Below are 19,720 nucleotides of genomic sequence, written 5' to 3'. Positions count from 1 at the left end.
ATATAATGATGTACTCTGATCTTTTTTCCATGTCATTAAATATACTTTTAAAATAAAATGAAACAGTGTCTGCACGGAATGCTGACAAAATGTTGAAACAGGATGACTGATACATAGGGATACATTATACGTGCCAGTCTACCTTTTTAAATGTTTGAAAACTTTCACATTAAAAAGTTTAGCAAAAAAAGTCTGTATGAGAAAATCACAAAAAGTAGAATTAAAAGACAACAATCCGAGAAAAAAAAATTTGCAACTCATATCACAGACATACAAAACAGAGAGTTCCTCCAAATCTACAAGACAAAAGATCAACAAACCCAATTGAAAAATGGGTAAAGAGTATAGAGTCACGTCAAAGGAAATACAACTGGTTCTTAAGCATATGAAAAGATGTTCAACCTTACTCATAATAAGAGAAATTAAAAACTATTCCAGGATACCACTTTTTAACCTATCAGATATGGCAGAATACACCGCCTCTGTTGTCTACTATCATCTAAGGACTATTGGTCTTCAACTGTCCCTTTGAGAATATAGATTCTAATTTTTCCATAGTGTTGTTCTATAGTGTAGTAACTTATGATGATTACCAGAAACAAAAACAAGAGGGTGCTTAAGAAACTTACAACACAGTGGCTGGTAACTGAATCTGCACTGTATTGTCAGGCGTCCCTGAGGTAGTGATGAATGAGCTAAAGAAGTATGTGTTTTGCAAGGGAATGTTTCATAAATGAAGAGACAGCAAAAGAAAAGCCTGGGACATGAGGAGTTCGGTCCATTTGAGAAACTGAAAGATGGTCAATATGGCTAGCGGGGCAGAGACCAGCACAAGATGAGATTAGACACAGAAAACAGCCAAACAAAAACAGTGCCTTAGAGGTTCTGGTTTTATTCCTAAGAGCAACGGGAAACTAAGCATTATGATAATGGTAGTGATGATATCACTATTACCATTTTACACAGCAGGGAACTCATTCAGAGAAGTGAAGAATCTTGCCTAAGATCCCACAGCTGTTAAGTGGTACAGCCAAGATCCACATCTGTATGATGCTTTCAGCTTAATTTTTAGCCAATGACACTGAGCTGGGAATGGGTTTTCTGATTAATATCCATCAATTTTCACCTAAAACTGGTTGAAAGTAAAAATCCAAAACTGGTTTTATCTGGATTATTTATGGTAAAACGTATTAGAGCTATCTTTTTTTTTTTTTTTTTTTGCGGTACACGGGCCTCTCACTGTTGTGGCCTCTCCCGTTGCGGAGCACAGGCTCAGCGGCCATGGCTCACGGGCCCAGCCGCTCCGCGGCATGTGGGATCTTCCCAGACCGGGGCACGAACCCGTGTCCCCTGCATCGGCAGATGGACTCTCAACCACTACGCCACCAGGGAAGCCCCTAGAGCTATCTTTATATAAAGAGTCTAAAGGAAAAAGAAAAATAGATCCATTGCAATATGGCCGTCTTACTTGCTTAATGATTCCATCTTACCTCAGAGGTATATTTTTGACAATCATCTCTTAAAGTGAGTGAACTTTTTTTGGCAGGAGGAACATGGTCACTTTCGTCAAGCCTACAATGAAATCTCTTCCTAGATACAAGATCCAAATTAGCAGGAGGCTTTTCGGAATCATCTCTTCCAGAATTAGATAAACACATGTCATCCTGACCAGCTGAAGTTACTGGAAAACTGATACTGCATAGAAAATACACACACATTAAATTAGTTATTTTATGAGGTTAAAGCCTGAGCTATTCCAATGAAAACTGCCAAAAAACTTCAAAGTAACTAATATATACATGGCCATGGCCACAAAAATGTTAGTTTTGAGCTCCATTCATACTTAAAAACTCACAACTTAAGTTTCATAATATTGAATTAAATCTGAGGCATAAAAATAATGTTTTCTTTGTCAGTAAAGCTAAATTTTAGTCTAAAATGTCTCTTCCTAATATAAAAGGCTTCAATTTCTAATGTTACTTGATAGACAATAAAGCATCTTAACCAATGACTATTAAAATACAACTTAAGAATTCTACAGCAAAGAATTAAAATAAATATCAAAAATATTTTTAAATGTATCCTTTGTACTATTTTTGCAACTTTCTGTGAATGTATATTTATTTCAGAATTTTAAAAATATATAAATGTATACAAAGTAACCTTTAACAGACGCTATTTTATGATTCAGATTGCTAAATTTTTTTAGCTTTCAAAATACTTAAAATACCAAAAGTTTCATACAAAAGTATTATATTATACATTTAAATGGCATCTTTATCAGATATAAAATCAGTAATTTCTTCTCTAATTTACCACATAATTACTAAATAAGATCTCCATGACAATTACAAATAATGTTGGTGAATGGCTTGTTCAATCAATATTATTCAATTCATAAAGCACCCCTTCCCCGTAGCAAAAACAGTTTAGTTGATTCATTACCTCATGTCCCCCCTTTCTTCTGTATTCACTGATTTGACCAATATGGGGGCTGGCAGTAAAGGGTTTGGCATTAACTGCATAGTGGTATCAGCAAATTCTTCTACTGCATTGGTTGGGATTTCCACCAGAGTTAAAATGAATGCTTGTTCATCCTCACCTTCTTGATGTACATTAGCAACTAGATTCATTATCAAAGTTTAAAAGTTAGTAATGAAAAGCTGAACCATGAAATGACAGAAAATCATTAATTTATTTCACTTCTAAAAAGTCTCATGACAACTTATCCCGAAGAATAAAAAACTAAATTATACCCCACAAGAAACAAATAAATAAAAATTTTGTAAAGGATAAAGATGATTCACTATGGAGAAGATTTATAATTCCTTTTTTTTTTAAGATTTATAATTCTGAATAACAAAACTTATATACAAAATACTTCAAGTTTTTTTGTTTTTTTAAATATAAGGCCATCATAGACCAACAAAAACTGCTTTGTTTTTCCATAGTCAAATGGGCAATAAAAAACATAATATTAGGTTCTAAGACTCTACTGAAGCAGATTATCATACCTGTTAGGTCTTGAGGATTGTTTATATTCTCTTGTTGGACTTCTGGAATACTACACTGCCATAAAAAAAATAAAATGAAAGAGTGAGGTTGACCAAATCTCAGTTTTAAAAAGTTTTCCTGACAATGTGATACTGTGAACAGTTATTGTTTCAAAAGTCAACAACTTATCTAACCTATATACAGAATTTTTCAAGTGTTTTGAAACTTTTAGTTGTACCAATAGAATTTTGATTCCTTTAAATAAACACATATATATACACAAGGGAATTATGACTAAATTGTTAAATACGTGTAGGCTATGAAATGATTTTTGAAGTAACAGAAAAGGGAGATCCAAACACTTCAACCTTCTCTCTATCCCCATCACAGCAGCCACTGTACCATTAGTAGGTGACATGTATATGGAAGCAAACTGGTCTCCTTGCCCCCAGCATGGCTCCCTCCAATCTGTTTTCCACAAAACTGTAAACATTGTTTTCTCTAAAATGCAATTCCAATTGTAATTCTCTACTACTTAAGATCTTAAAACTTTCACTTTGCAACCAACAATGTCAGTAATTGACTCAGGCAAGAATCATCAATGCATACTAAATTACTTACTAAGTGGAAAAGATGCAATTATAATGGAGAAAACTGGTAGGTACCATTCTACCCAAGTGATCAGTCAGCAACACCAATAATGGGACAAACCAACATTATGTGTCCCCTGATATGATGCAAAAGAAGAGCAAAACATCACCTATGTAGTACTCTTGCAAAAAAACATTTAACCTGAATCTAATAAGGAGGAAGCAGTAAAAGAAATCCAGATTATAGACTAACTTGGACTCTTCTAAAATGTCAAGTACAGAAAAGAGGAAAAAGGGCAAGAGGACTACTCAAGATTAAAAAAGTAAGAAGAAATGACAGTTAAATGCACTGTAAGAGGTTTGATTGCAACTGTATATTACACATTATTATTAAATCAATGCTAGGTAGTATGGTAATACTGAGTGTGGTAATAGTATTGTCATTTTTCTGTAAGAGAACGTCCTTGGTCTTAGATACAAGCTGGAGTATTTGTGGGTGAAGACTCATGTCTACAACTTACTTTCAGATGGTTTAGTTGTTTTAACGTACCTACCAAGATGGAGAGCAACACAGAGAGAAAATAATGTTTAGAGCTAGGTATGCACGCAAATGAGGCAAAATGTTAACAGATTTCTATGTAAGATTCTTGCAACTTTTCTCTAAATTTGAAATTATTTCAAAATAAAAAGTCAAAATTAAAAAGTTGGGTGGTAGGGGAAAATCCCATAACTTTGGATGTAACCCAAACTCCTTAGCACGCCATAAAAATTCATTTTATGATCTGTCCCCAGGCTACCTAACTTCATCTCTAAGCACTTTCTTCATTTATATTCCACTCATAGCTACTTATACAGTCCCTGAGCATGTCATACTGTTTCACACTTGTTCTTTGTACATGTTCCTCTCCCGGTAACTGGCTAATTCATACTTGTTCTTCCAGATCAAGGATTTGCTCAGTGCTGGATGCACATTAGAATAAGCTGGGGAACTTTAAAAAAAAAAAAAAAAAAAAAAAAGCTAATGCCTGGGCTCCGCCCACTGCCCCCACCAGATTAGTTTCACTGGAGTGGGTTGAGGGCCACTCCAACTGAGTCTCACACAACTCTCTTTCATAACACCTATCAGACTGAGTTTAACCATTCATTTACTCACCTGTTCCTCACAAGGTTGTGTTCCAAGTATCTCACATAGTATTGCACACACAACATCTCAATAAACACTTGCTCTGAGAATGAACTTCTCAGATCCAGGGGCTAAGAAGCAAGAGTTCTCTCTGTACAAAACACTTCCTTTTTCAAAGCTTTTACAGCAAAGCTAGGTATTGGTTATTTTATCTCTATGTTCCAGAGAATAAAAACATATTCAATACATTCTTGCAAAGGCAAAATTATAGGGAAAGAAAAAAGATCAATGGTTGTCAGGGGTGGGGGGTGGAGAGAAGGAGTAACTAAAAAGGACCCTGGAAAAGTTGGGGAGTGATGGAATTGTTCATGTATTGGTTATATGATTATAAATGTTTATGAAAATCTGTAGAACTGAACACTAAAAAGGATAAAGTTTATTGTGTGTAAATTAGAACTTAACGTTTTAAATAAGGAATGAACAGCTGGCCACCCCGTTATATTTTACATTCTTTTACCTCTGGCACATGAAGTATAAGCACACTGTCTCCGTTAGAGTCCTTTCCCAGGGGCTCTTCGACAGAACTCTCACCAAGACCCACACCCAAATCAAGTGTGTGGGGCCTTGACTCAGAGGAAACGACAGGAGCAACTGAAGACAGCTGAACCTCTGCAGACCTCCCTTCTTCATCTTCATCTCTGAAAAACAGATTAGTATGCATCTGAAATCAAGGAGACAACCACAGAACTATGTTTAGAGCTAGGTATGTCAAAGTTCATCTAATTTAATGGTTTTCAAACTTTTAAGATAGATTTAATGCAACCGAACAAATTCTTACAGCTACTGCTTATGCCTATAGTTGACAAAGAATATAAATCAAATCCCAGAATATCTTTGCTCTTTTACCTTCCAGTTAGGCGTGCTTCTTGTGAAATACTGGTTTCTTCAATACCGTGTACAGATGCCAATTTGCTCTGCTCCTTACTCTCTGCTGTTGTAACTGATTCAAGGTTTTTATCTTCTATTTCTCTCCCTTTAGAAGCATTTTTCTCAGTTTCTTAAATAAAAAATACATTTAAAGTATAGCCCAAAATAGTAAAGTCAAAATCTCCATATTAGAAACATATTCTGTTTTCAAAGATCACTACATAGTGGCTCTTCCAAACTTCCCTTAATCCAAAAAGCAAGCTTATTCACATGGCAAAAAGGTGGTCTGGGTCAATTACACTTTTTAACATAAATGAGATAATTAACGAGTCTGCACTGCACATATTTCACTCCTGGCAGCCACAGCTATTGTATCTCTACCTCACTGTAATAGCAGTATAATCAGAAACCCATATACAGAAGAGGTTTAGAGGTGGGTACACATGAGGCCTGGCTGGTTCCACCTTGGGGGAAGTGTTGGGGAGGGAGCTGTTCTGTAATGAATAATGTCAAAAAGCGGAAGAAAATGACGTCTGTATAAAAGAGGTAACTGGGGTCTGCACACTGAGAGACTTTCCGGGTACCGATCAAGCCAAAGTAATGAATTAACTAACTGAACCACAGGAATTGTTGGCTAAAAGAAAATCCCAGAGATCAAGAACCCCAAAACAGGGAAAAGACGATGCTAACCATCCAGATCTTCTACATATGGGGTTGAATATAATCTAGGCAGCCTACCACTTACACTGCTTTTCCTGCTCCCACTAGTACCCTTGGGACCTTGGCAGGGAGGGGACATGGAAAATATAGTGAGGCTATTGAAAAAATGAAGAGCACTATGCAATCATATGGAAAGATTTTTTTTCAATATAGTAATCTTTAAAAACAGCACTAACATATAAAGAACTCAATAATAAAAAGACAAATAACTCAATTCTAAAATGAGCATAGGGACTTCCCTTGCGGTTCAGTGGTTAAGACTCCGCCTTCTAACACAGGGAGTGCGGGTTTGATCCCTGGTCGGGGAGCTAAGATCCCACATGCCTCACAGTCAAAAAAAAAAAAACCAAAACAGAAGCAATACTGTAACAAATTCAATAAAGACTTTTTTTTTTTTTTTTTTTTTGCGGTATGCAGGCCTCTCACTGTTGTGGCCTCTCCCGTTGCGGAGCACAGGCTCTGGACACGCAGGCTCAGCGGCCATGGCTCACGGGCCCAGCCGCTCCGTGGCATGCGGGATCCTCCCGGACCGGGGCGAACCCGCGTCCCCTGCATCGGCAGGCGGACTCTCAACCACTGCGCCACCAGGAAAGCCCTCAATAAAGACTTTAAAAATGATCCACATCAAAAAAAAAAAATCTTAAAAAATAAAATAAAATGAGCATAGATCTTGAGAGTCATTTCTCTAAAGAAGATATGCAAATAAGCACATAAAAAGATACTTAACATCATTAGTGAACAGGGAAATGCAAATCAAAACCACAATGAGACACGGCAGAAATACAAAGGATCATAAGAGACTACTACAAACAACTATATGCCAATAAAATGGACAACTTGGAAGAAATGGACAAATTCTTAGAAAGGTACAACCTTCCAAGACTGAACCAGGAAGAAACAGAAAATATAAATAGACCAATCACAAGTAATGAAATTGAAACTTCAATTAAAAATCTTCCAACAAACAAAAGTCCAGGACCACATGGCTTCACAGGCAAATTCTATCAAACATTTGGAGAAGAGCTAACACCCATCCTTCTCAAACTCTTCCAAAAAATTGCAGAGGAAGAAACACTCCCAAGCTCATTCTACAAAGCCACCATCACCCTGATACTAAAACCAGACAAAGATATCACAAAAAAAGAAAATTACAGGCCAGTATCACTGATGAACATAGACGCAAAAATCCTCAACAAAATACTAGCAGACAGAATCCAACAACACATTAAAAGGATCATCCACCATGATCAGGTGGGATTTATCCCAGGGATGCAAGGATTCTTCAATATATGCAAATAAATCAATGTGATACACCATATTAACAAACTGAAGAATAAAAACCATATGATCATCTCATGAGATACAGAAAAAGCTTTTGACAAAATTCAACACCCATTTATGACAAAAACTCTCCAGAAAGTGGGCATAGAGGGAACCTACCTCAACATAATAAAGGCCATATATGACAAACCCACAGCAAACATCATTCTCAATGAAAAACTGAAAGCACTTCCTCTAAGATCAGGACCAAGACAAGGATGTCCACTCTCACCACTACTATTCAACATAGTTTTGGAAGTCCTAGCCATGGCAATCAGAGAAGAAAAAGAAAGAGAAGGAATCCAAATTGGAAAAGAAGAAGTAAAACTGTCACTGTTTGCAGATGACATGATACTATACATAGAGCATCCTAAAGATGCCACCAGAAAACTACTAGAGCTAATCAATGAATGTGGTAAAGCTGCAGGATACAAAATTAATGCACAGAAATCTCTTGCATTCCTATACACTAACAACAAAAGATCAGAAAGAGAAATTAAGGAAACAATCCCATTTACCACTGCAACGAAAAGAATAAAATACCTAGGAATAAGCCTACCTAAGGAGGTAAAGACCTGTACTCAGAAAACTATTAAGACACTGATGAAAGAAATCAAAAATGACACAAACAGAGAGATATACCATGTTCTTGGATTGGAAGAATAAATATTGTCAAAATAACTATACTACCCAAAGCAATCTACAGATTCAATGCAATCCCTAGCAAATTACCAATGGCATTTTTCAGAGAATTAGAACAAAACATTTTACAATTTATATGGTAACACAAAAGACCCCGAATAGTCAAAGCAATCTTGAAAAAGAAAAACGGAGCTGGAAGAAACAGGCTCCCTGACTTCCGACTATACTACAAAGCTACAATAATCAAGACAGTATGGTACTGGCACAAAAACAGAAATATAGATCAATGGTACAGGATAGAAAGCCCAGAGATGAACCAACACACCTATGGTTACCTAATCGATGACAAAGTAGGCGAGACTATACAATGCAGAAAAGACAGTCTCCTCAATAAGTGGTGCTGGGAAAACTGGACAGATACATGTAAAAGAATGAAATTAGAATACTCCCTAACACCATACACAAAAATAAACTCAAAATGGATTAAAGTCCTAAATGTAAAACCAGACACTATAAAACTCTTAGAGGAAAACACAGGAAGAACACTCTTTGACATAAATCACAGCAAGATCTTTTTTGACCCACCTCCTAGAGTAATGACTATAAAAACAAAAATAAACAAATGGGACCTAATTAAACTTAAAGGCTTTTGCACAGCAAAGGAAACCATAAATGAGACAGAAAGACAACCCTCTGAAAGGGAGAAAATATTTGCAAATGAAGCAACTGACAAGGGATTAATCTCCAAAATATACTAACAGCTCATAAAGCTCAGTATCAAAAAAAAACAAACAACCCAATCAAAAAATGGGCGGAAGACCTAAATAGGCATTTCTCCAAAGAAGACATACAATGGCCAAGAGGCACATAAAAAGATGCTCAACATCACTAATTATTAGAGAAATGCAGATCAAAACTACAATGGGGTATCACCTCACACCGGTCAGAATGGCCATTATCAAAAAATCTACAGACAGTAAATGCTGGAGAGGGTGTGGAGAAAAGGGAACTCTCTTGCTCTGTTGGTGGGAATGTAAATTGATACAGCCACTATGAAGAACAGTATGGAGGTTCCCTAAAAAACTAAAAATAGAACTACAGTACAACCCAACAATCCCACTACTGGACATATACCCTGAGAAAACCATAATCCAAAAAGACACATGCACCCCAATGTTCATTGCAGCACTATTTACAATAGACAGGGCATGGAAGTAACATAAATGCCCATGAACAGATGCATGGATAAAGAAGATGTGGTACATATATACAGTGGAATATTACTCAGCCATAAAAAGGAACGAAATTGGGTCATTTGTAGAGATGTGGGTGGACCCAGAATCTGTCATACAGAGTGAAGTAAGTCAGAAAGAGAAAAATATTGTATAATTTAATGCATATACATGGAATCTAGAAAAATGGTACTGATGAACCTATTTGCAGGGCAGAAATGGAGACACAGATGTAGAGAATGGACGGACGTGTGGACATGGACGGGGGGGCAAGGGGGAGTAGGATGAATTGGGAGATTGGGACTGACATATATACACTACCATGTGTAAAACAGATAGCTAGTGGGAACCTGCTATATAGTGCAGGGAGCTCAGCTCGGTGCTCTGTGGTGACCTAGATGGGTGGGATGGGGGTGGGTGGGTGGGAGGGAGGTCCAAGAGGAAGGGGATATATGTATACATATAGCTGATTCACTTCGTTGTACAACAAAAACTAACACAACATTGTAAAGCAATTATACCCCAATTAAAACACACACACACACACACACACACACACACACACACACAATGAGATAGCACTTCACACCCACTAGGATAGCTATACTCAAAGAGACAAATAATAACAAGTGTCTGGGAGGATGCAGAGAAACTGAAACCCTCACCGATTGTTGGTGAAAATATAAAATGGTGCAGCCACTTTTGTAACAGTTTGGCAGTTCCTCAAAAGGTTAAACACAGAATTACCACATGACCCAACAATTCTACTTGTAGGTATAAACTCAAGAGAAATAAAAATATATGTCCAAACAAAAACTTATAATGACTGTTCTTAGCAGCATTATTTATAATACTCAAAAGTTGAATATACTAACCATTGAATTGTACACTTTTTTTTCCCTTTTTTTTTGGCCACTCAGTACAGTTTATGCGATCTTAGTTCCCTGACCAGGGATCGAACCTGTTTCCCTGCAGTGGAAGCGCGGAGTCCTAACCACCGGACCACCAGGGAAATCCTGATTTGTACACTTTAAATGGGTGAATTCTATGGTATGTGAATTATCTCAATAAAATTGTTATTTTTAAGAAGTGCTGAATAGTATATATGATATAGTATACATATATTTTTGTTCTTGCTGAAAGGAATATACATGTGTATACATATATATGTATGTGTGTATGTATATATATGGGTGCTTGTGTGTATATACACACACCCTTATTTAGATGCATATGTGTATAAAACATTTTTAGAAGTCTACAATAAAAACTGATACTGGAAATGGGATTAGGGGCTGGGAACCAAGGAAGAGGGAGGTTTTAAAATTTTTGACTTTTGGGTACTGTCTTATTTTTTGCCACATGCAATGTATGCCTAAGAGATGTTTGCTTGAGTATTCATGTATAAACACATACAGAAAAAAATATATATGAAGAGAAAGTTTGATCAAGTAAATATAGTGAAAGGGTAATAATTAGTGAAACTAGTTGGCGGGTTTATGGGTATTTATTTTATAGCTCATTCTACTTTCTGTATGTTTTAACTTTTTAATAGTTAAAATAATTGTAACAACTGAATATTCCATTTGAAATGCTAATGAAATTTCTTGGGTCAAAGTAATTTTGTAACTTTCAGGGGAACAATAAAGTTTACCTCTTTGAATTTCCACTTCTTTAGTTACAAACAAACTGGGAACTTCCCGATGAGCACCAAACCTGCTGGTCCCTAAAATTTTCTTAAGATTTGGCTTAGGCTTGGCAAATCTACTTCTCATTCTCAAATTATTGGTCACTTCTGAAGTTGTCCTAGAAAGAGATGGGAAGAAAGAGAAATTAATCAACTGTGTAAGAATTCTCTCAGGATTCTGTGTAAGAATCTGGACCATGTCTGTAAAACTGGGACTATATTTACATAAAACTGTTTCAATAATGCTTAAAACACCCATTGTGGTAATTTTAATATGCAAACCATTAAACTAAAATCAAAATCTGCTAAACCTTACTTTAAAGGGTGAAAAATCAGCACTGCCCACCTTACATTTATTTGTTACTCAAAGCTATTGGTCAAATTGATGGTTGGTTTATATATTTATTAATTGAACACTAATTTATTTTGTAAAACTCAAAAAAAATAATAGTTTAATAAAGCAAAATAAACCTGGATGATATAGAGTTTTCCTTTACTTCTTCCATTAAACCAATTTCTTCTTTAGTACTTTGTTCATCCAATATAATCTTGTTTTCTTCTACTGATGGAGATGCACTACGGATAGGTGAAGAAGGTTCCTGACATTCATGAACAATTTTGAGATTTGTATTATCTGGGCAAAAAGGAATATGGCTTTTATCGCTTGAATGAACATCAGGAAGTACACATACTCCTATTGCAGAAAAAAACAGAAAATTAAAATTGACCAAATACAAACAGATGTCCAAATAAATCCTTCAACATGCAGCAACGGTAAAATTCTATGTTATTTTTATTTTATTTTTATTTTTTTTTCTGGCCGCACCACGTGGCATGCAGGATTTTAGTTCCCCAACCAGGGATTGAACCCGTGCCCTCTTCAGTGGAAGCAGGGAGTCTTAACCACTGGACCGCCAGGGAATTCCCTAATTTTTTTTTTTTTTTGAGTAAACAATGTGTTAAAGATTTATTCAATTCATTAGGAGAGGACTAGCAGAATGATAAAATGGGTAAAACACATTTGAGAAACTATGTTATTTTTAAAGTCTGCTCTTTTTGGCTCCAAGTTTAAATTTATGACCTCATATTTCATGCTAGAGATTTGACATGTGCTAAGTTTAATAATTCTTATAGACTGAAACTTTTCTGTTATTATAATTAAAAATAAATCTTTTTGTTACTTTCAGTAACTATATAACCTCAGATGAATTTCCAGATAGGATTATCTTCATTTATAATTTCTTAAAACCTGTATTTTACATTCTAGATATTTGTGACAGGCTACAATGCAATACTCTGCCATTGAAAAAGGAGCCCTATAGGGAACGCAAATCAGAGACTTTCCTGATAAATGTATAGTTATGGGCCAAGAAATCTGACACTTAAAACAAATGGCAGGTCACTCATCAGCAGTTAAAATGATTAACAGGATTATAAGTAACATGATTATCCATTTAATGTAAAGTAGAAGGTACTTTGATAGTAAAGGCCATAGCCGAAAATAAAATACTAAGAGTCTGGGTTGACATATTTTTTGGCTCAGTCCAAACTAACAGAATAGTCTAAACTAAATTATCTCAATAACTAATACTGCCCCTTCATACTGTATTTGACTGTCATGTAATTGTGAAGACTATCTAAAGCAGTGGCTCCTTCACTAAAGAAACATGTGTGAAGAGATCAGTGGTCAAGGAGTTCAGTTAGCCAATGATGTTTATGATGATAAAGGTAGAGGATTCACTAGATTAACTATTCTACAAATACAAATTATCCTTAATAAACCCAGTGCACTATATGGAAATGGAGGCCATTAGAGGGCTAAGTAAGTAGTAAGTAGGATGGATCAATGCATACATATTACCTTTTCCAGAAAAATAACACAGTGATGCCAACTTCAAATGTAAAAGGCAGATATTCACTTAATATTCAAATATGGGTATATTTCTTAAAAGTTGGATTTTAAAGGTTTCTTTTTTTGGTAGGACTTATCTTTCATTCTTACCATCACTCTGTTCTGTACTGATCTCTGACTGCAACACCAGACCTCCCATCGTAAGTAAAGTTATGGCAGCTTCAGTGCTTCCATCGTTGGTACCTTGTGAAAAACCAGATCAACATTAAAATAGAAAAATGAATCGGGAAATTTATGTTTGGTTGCTTAGAAAAGAATTTTAATTTAGGTGTTTATCCTCTAGTAACAAGTTTCAAAACCCTCCATACCACTAATCCCTTACTAGGGTAGTGTTTCATTCAGCTTATATACTATAAATAGAGCATCAACTGCTGACTTTTACTCACTGAAAATGCCTCCTTCTCGTTAAATAACTTAATACCTTCAAAGGAAAGACATCTGTGCAAATCAGAGAAAATAAATACTTCTTTATCAAACATTTAATCACTCTCTAAAGTAGCATTCCAAGAACCCAAATTTCTCCTAGAGATAACATATTCAAACTGCTGGATCTTTTCATTCAATTCTCCAGCAAACTGACTCATTTAATAATTACCACCACTATTAAATCACTCTGTTCGTTGGTGTTAACCAAGTATTTTTAGCTGTTTCCTTATTAACAGTTACCTGTTTCAGCTTGGGAATGTTCACCTGTGGTCATTTCCTAAAAGAGGAAAAGAAAAGTAATAGCTTAGGTATTTTCCCAAACACATGTTCCATATCTCAAAGCACTACATTTTACAGGTCTTTCTATGCTTTTGGTTACAGTGGAGTGGAAATTTACAATTATTCATAAAATTTCATAAACAAGAACAGAAATCATTTAAAAGCCAAATATTTTTATCTCTTGCTCCTTCTTTTACCTTTTGCTTATATTATATGCAAATTTTAATTCTGATCATATGCAACAAGCATCTGCCTTTCTTACTTCTTCAATTTCATAATCCTTCAACTTTAGTCACATCTGCTGCTAGTTTTGACTCAATGGAAACCAAGGTCTGAACAATATCACAAATTTTTTACACTACTAGGTGGCTTAAAAATTAAATGAATTTTAATAAATTAAGAAGTTATAGGATCTATGTCCAGCATGACAGCATGAGGAGCTCTGCTGACCCTCTCCCCAATGAAACTGGTAAAATTTATTAAAGAACCACCATTTAAAGCCTCTGGAAATGGTCCTAAGGGCGTAAGATGCACATATATTCGATAAAATTGTTGAAAATTCAGTAACAAAGGTGAAAGTCTGTGGTATTTGAGCTAAGACGGCTCTCTCCCTCCTTCCAGCTCAGTGAGGTAGACTCCACCTCAGACTGCTGCGGCCAGGAAAACAGGGTCCCTTCTCCCTGAAGGCCCCATTTGGAGGGCTTTCAGCTCCTAATACCACAAGAACCTGGTGTCAGATTCATCAGAGATAATAGGCCAGTATCTATTATGAATATGGACAAAAGAATCCTCAATAAAATACTAGCAAACTGAATCCAACAACATATAAAAATTATATGCCATGGGGACTTCCCTGGCGGTCCAGTGGTAAAGAATCCACCTTCCAATGCAGGGGACGGGGGTTCGATCCCTGGCCGGGGAACTAAGACCCCACATTTCGCGGGGCAACTAAGACGGCGTGCCACAACTACTGGGCTCACGTGCCTCAACAAGAGAGTCCCCGCGCCACAAACTATGGAGCCCATGTGCCACAACGAAGACCTGACACAGCCAAAAAAATAAAGAAAATAAATAAATATCCAAAAACAAATTATATGCCATGACTAAGTAGAATTTATCCCAGGAATGCAACTTTTGGTTTAACATCCAAAATTCAATCAATGTAATACATCATATCAATACAATAAAAGACAATTACATGATCATCTCAAGAGATGCAGAAAAAGCATATGACAAATTCCAACACTCTTTCATGATAAAACACTCACACAAACTAGGAACAGAATGGAACTTTTTCAATTTGAAAAAGGGCATCTATGAAAAAAACCACATCTAACATCAAACTTAATGATGAAAGACTGGATGCTTTCCCCTACTTTTATTCAACATTGTACTGGAGTTCTAGACAGGGTAATTAGGCAAGAAAAGAAATAAAAGACATCCAGACTGGAATGTGTTATAAACTGAATTATGTCTTTCAGAAAGATATGTTGAAGTCTTAACCCCCAGTACTGTGAAGGTGACCTTATTTGGAAATAGGGTCTTCCTAGGTGTCATCAAGTGAAGATGAGGTTATAGTGGATTAGAGTTAGCCTTACTCCAATAAGACTGGTGTCCTTATAAGAAAAGAAACACAGACACGCATACAGGGACAACACCATGCGGCAATGGAGGCAAAGGTTAACCTTGTGTTGCCACAAGCCAACGAATGACAAGGAATGCCAGCAAGTGCCAGAAGGTAAGAGAAAGGCCCAAGATGATTTCTACCTCAGAGCCACCAGAAGCACCCATCACCAGGGGCATCTTGATTTTGGAATTCTAGCCTCTAGAACTATGACAGAATAAATTTCTGTGGTTTTAAGCCACCCAGTTCGTGGTACTTTGTTACAGCAGCCCTACAAAAGTAATACAGAAAGACAGAAGTAAAACTATCTCTATTCACATACGCCATGATCTTATATGTAGAAAATCCTAAGGAATCCACTAAACTATTAGAACTAATAAATGAGTCCAGCAAAGTTGCAGGACACAAGACCATATACAAAAATCAAATATATTCCTATAAACTTGCAATAAACAAACCAAAAATGAAATTAAGGAAACAATTCCATTCACAATAGCATCAAAAACAACAATATACTTGAAAATGAAGTTAAGGAAATGCAAAGCTCATACTCTGAAAACTACAAAACACTGTTGAAAGAAATCAAAGAAAAGCTAAGTAAATGGGAAAATATCCCATGTTCATTGACTGAAAGACTCAAACATTGTTAAGAGGGCAACACCTGCTCCCCCAACTGATCTACAGATTCAATGCAATCCCAACCAGAATCTCAGCTGATGTCTTTGTAGAAACTGACAAGTTGATTTCAAAATTCATATGGAATTGCAAGGGACCCATGATAGCCAAAACAATCCTAAAAACAGAATAAAATAGGATGACTTACACTTATTAATTCCAAAACTTATTACAAAGCAACAAATCTATTGAGTCTCACCAGCATAAAGACAGACAAATAAATCAATGGAATAGAATTGAGAGCCCACGTATCTGCAGCCAACGAATTTTTGACAAAAATAAAAGACAATTCAATAGGGAAAGAACAGTTTTTTCAAAGAAATGGTGCAACAACTAGATAGTCATATGCAAAAGAATGAAGTGGGACTCTAATCTCACACCATATAAAAAATTAACACAAAATGGGGAGAATTCCCTGGCAGTCCAACAGTTGGCGCTTGGTGCTTCCACTGCTGGGAGCCGGGGTTCAATCCCTGGTCGGAGAACTAAGATCCCGCAAGCTGTGTGGCGTGGCCAAAAAAAAAAAAAAAAATTAACTCAAAATGGATTAAAGACTTAAATGTAAAACAGGAGTAAATCTTCAGGACCTTGGCTTTGGGAAAGGATTCTTAGATATGACAACAAAAGCATGAGCAACAAAAGAAAAAAATAGATAAATGAAGTCCAAGTACTCTAAAGCAGTGGTTCGCAACTTTCATGGCACCAGGGACCGGTTTCGTGGAAGACAATTTTTCCATGGATGGGGGAGGAGGGCGGATGGTTCAGGTGGTAATGAAAGTGATGGGGAGCGATGGGGAGCGGCAGGTGAAGCTTCACTCGCTCACCTCCTGCTGTGCGGCCCGGTTCCTAACAGGCCGCGGACCTGTACCAGTCCGCGGACCTGTACCAGTCCACGGCCCAGGGTTTGGGGACCCCTGCTCTAAAGGAAACCATCAAGAAAATGAAAAGACAACCCACAGAATGTGAGAAAATATCTGAAAATCACATATACGATTAGGAGCTTGTATCCAGAATATAAAAAAATTCTTACAACTCAATAAAAAAAAGACAAATAGACCAAAAAAATTTTTAAATGGGCAAAGACTCAAAATAGACGTTTCTCCAAAGAAGACATAAAAATGGCCAATAAAAGCACGTGAAAAGATGCTCAACATCATTAATCAATAGGGAATGCAAATCAAAACCATAATGAGGTACCATTTCACACCTACTAGGATGGTTAGATCCAAAAAATCAAATAAATATTGTCAGGATGTGAAGAAATTGGAACCCTCATACGCTGCTGGTGGAAATATAAAACGGTGCAGCAGCTTTGGAAAGCAGTTTGCTAGTTCCTCAAAGGATTAAACAAAGTTACCATATGACACAGCAATTATACTCCTAGAAATGTACCCAAGAGAAATGAAAACACATGTCCATACAGAAACTTGTACACAAATGTTTATAGCAGCATTACTTATAATGGCCAAAAGATGGAAACAACCTATATGTCCATGAACAGATGAATGAATAAAGGAAATGTAGTATATTCATATGGAATATGATTTGACCACAAAGAGGAATGAAGTACTGATACATGCTACAACATGAATGAACCTTGAAAACACTAGACTAAGTGAAAGAAACCAGGCACAAAGGACCATACTGTGTGTATATCTCCAGAATAGAGAAATCTATAGAGACAAAAAGTAGATCATTGGTTGCCTAGGCCTGGGGAAGGCTGGAAGCAAAAAGGGGAACAACTGCCACTGGGCATAAGACTTCTTTCTGAGGTGATGGAAATGTTCTAAAATTGTGCATATAGCTGTAAATACACTAAAAGCCATTGAATCATATACTTTAAATGAATTAACTGTATAGTGTATGAACTGTATCTTAATAAAACTGTTTTTGAAAAAGTTGTAACTCTTCATTTACAAAAACAAGATAAATACCAACTAAATAAGGAAGAGTGCCAAGCAAAAGGCAACTAAATATGTTTTAAATAATTTACATTTAGTATATATTTAATGCATCAGAATTTTAACATAAGTCTATGAAGATATTGAGCTACGCCCACACACAGGAATCTATGCTTTTCAAGTCAAATATAAAAATCTATGAATTATTCACTAGTTTCTACCATTCATACTTACAGCTCCTAGAAATAATAGAATAATTTCTATCATACTAGTTAAGAACCATCTGTAAACCTAAAGCTTTCAAAATAAACTTAGTCTTTTAAAAGTAAACAAAGAATTAAAGACAAAACATATTAAAATGGATGCTTACAACTGATAATGCATTCAGATTTTCTTCTTGTTTCATTTCCTCAGCAGTCAAATCTATGTTTGATGAGAGCTGATGTTCAACAACAGCTATGCATCCTACATCTGGGATATTCATGGGTATTTCAAGCTGTCAAAATGAAAAGTTTCATTATTTCATTTTGGCATACCATCACAGAAAAACAAAATGAATCATAAAATAAAATATTAAACTGAAGAAAGAATTCACATTTATACATGATTTAAAAAACCGAAATATAGTAATTCTTAAACTGATTGACATCAACTTGGCAAAAGTGAAACATTTAATGTTTTTGAGGCGTCTGTGATTCTTACAAACAATAAGCAAAACTTCCAGAGCTAATCTACTTAGTACCTAGCATTGCATTTTCCATTATCCCCAGTTTGTCCCAAATTTCCCAGTTTCTCTCATCAGTCTGTCAACATTTATGAAACGCTTCCTAAAAACTAGAGGGCTACAGGTACAAGAATACAAAGCTCAATAAGACAAGTCAGTCCCTGCCTGCAAGGAACTCACGATCTAAGAAACACAGACATGTAACCAACCATACACTGCTCCAAGTGCTATCATAGAGATGAGTTGAAAGCACTTAAGAAGATTTATCGTACACATGACCCACCAAGGCAATTACTCTCTCCCACAACCCCAAAACCTGTATGATTCTTCATAGCGATGAATGGCCATGTAAAATAACGAGTCCACTCACATTTACTCTTCATTTAGCAGGCTTATTTCAAAGATCCCTACAGTCTGGGGGTTAAAAACACTAACATTTATCTCCTAGACTATAAACAAGGGAGTCTGGCTTCTATTCCCTTATTAACAGAGAGATGAGTATAAAAGACTGTGATTCAGTAGGAACTGAGCAGTCAAGTTTGAAAATCTTCCTTTGAGACGTTTATTATAGTAACACCTATGTGTTCTGTGTCTGTCTGCTCAGATGCAATCAGAGAAAAATCTTTGCTAATATCCTATAGGCCTGGGATGAATTTTAAAAGTTCGAGTGATTTGAAAAGACAAAATATTTTCTGAAAAGCTGGGATTGGGAGGATAATGGGAATATTCTAGGTAACTGAAAGTTGGTTCTGTAAGCACTACACAGTTTCAAAGCTTTATGTTTTTAACAGCTTTATCTAGATATAATTTACATCCCATACAATTCACCCATTTAAATCGTATAATTCAATGTTTTTTGGTGATGGAAGCACAGATACGTGCAACCATCAACATAGTTACTTTTAGAACATTTTCATCACTTCAAAAAAGAAACCCTATACCTA

The 19,720-nt window shown here is 36.1% G+C and overlaps 1 protein-coding gene across 4 annotated transcripts in view; it reads right to left on the bottom strand.

The window, feature by feature from the left end:
- Nucleotides 1–19,720, bottom strand: part of BDP1 (BDP1 general transcription factor IIIB subunit) — an 88,203-nt gene that overhangs the window by 13,314 nt on the left and 55,169 nt on the right. For 2 of the 4 annotated variants that reach the window (XM_030845156.2, XM_030845168.2), the window contains exons 26-35: nt 18,423–18,548; nt 13,814–13,850; nt 13,238–13,330; nt 11,707–11,929; nt 11,203–11,354; nt 5,614–5,764; nt 5,225–5,405; nt 3,015–3,069; nt 2,446–2,623; nt 1,491–1,695 (exon numbers count right to left, since the gene is read on the bottom strand). In XM_030845156.2, the coding sequence (XP_030701016.2) occupies nt 1,491–1,695; nt 2,446–2,623; nt 3,015–3,069; nt 5,225–5,405; nt 5,614–5,764; nt 11,203–11,354; nt 11,707–11,929; nt 13,238–13,330; nt 13,814–13,850; nt 18,423–18,548 (1,401 nt within the window). Of the gene's footprint in view, nt 1–1,490; nt 1,696–2,445; nt 2,624–3,014; nt 3,070–5,224; nt 5,406–5,613; nt 5,765–11,202; nt 11,355–11,706; nt 11,930–13,237; nt 13,331–13,813; nt 13,851–18,422; nt 18,549–19,720 lie in introns of those variants that run through there. The other 2 variants (XM_030845177.2, XM_030845198.2) reach the window with 2 other exon arrangements.

This window comes from Globicephala melas, chromosome 3, assembly GCF_963455315.2.
Source record: "Globicephala melas chromosome 3, mGloMel1.2, whole genome shotgun sequence".
In the NCBI taxonomy this organism is placed as follows: Eukaryota; Metazoa; Chordata; class Mammalia; order Artiodactyla; family Delphinidae; genus Globicephala; species Globicephala melas.
Note: the sequence above shows the minus strand (reverse complement) of the source record. Positions and strands in the feature narration are given on the sequence as shown.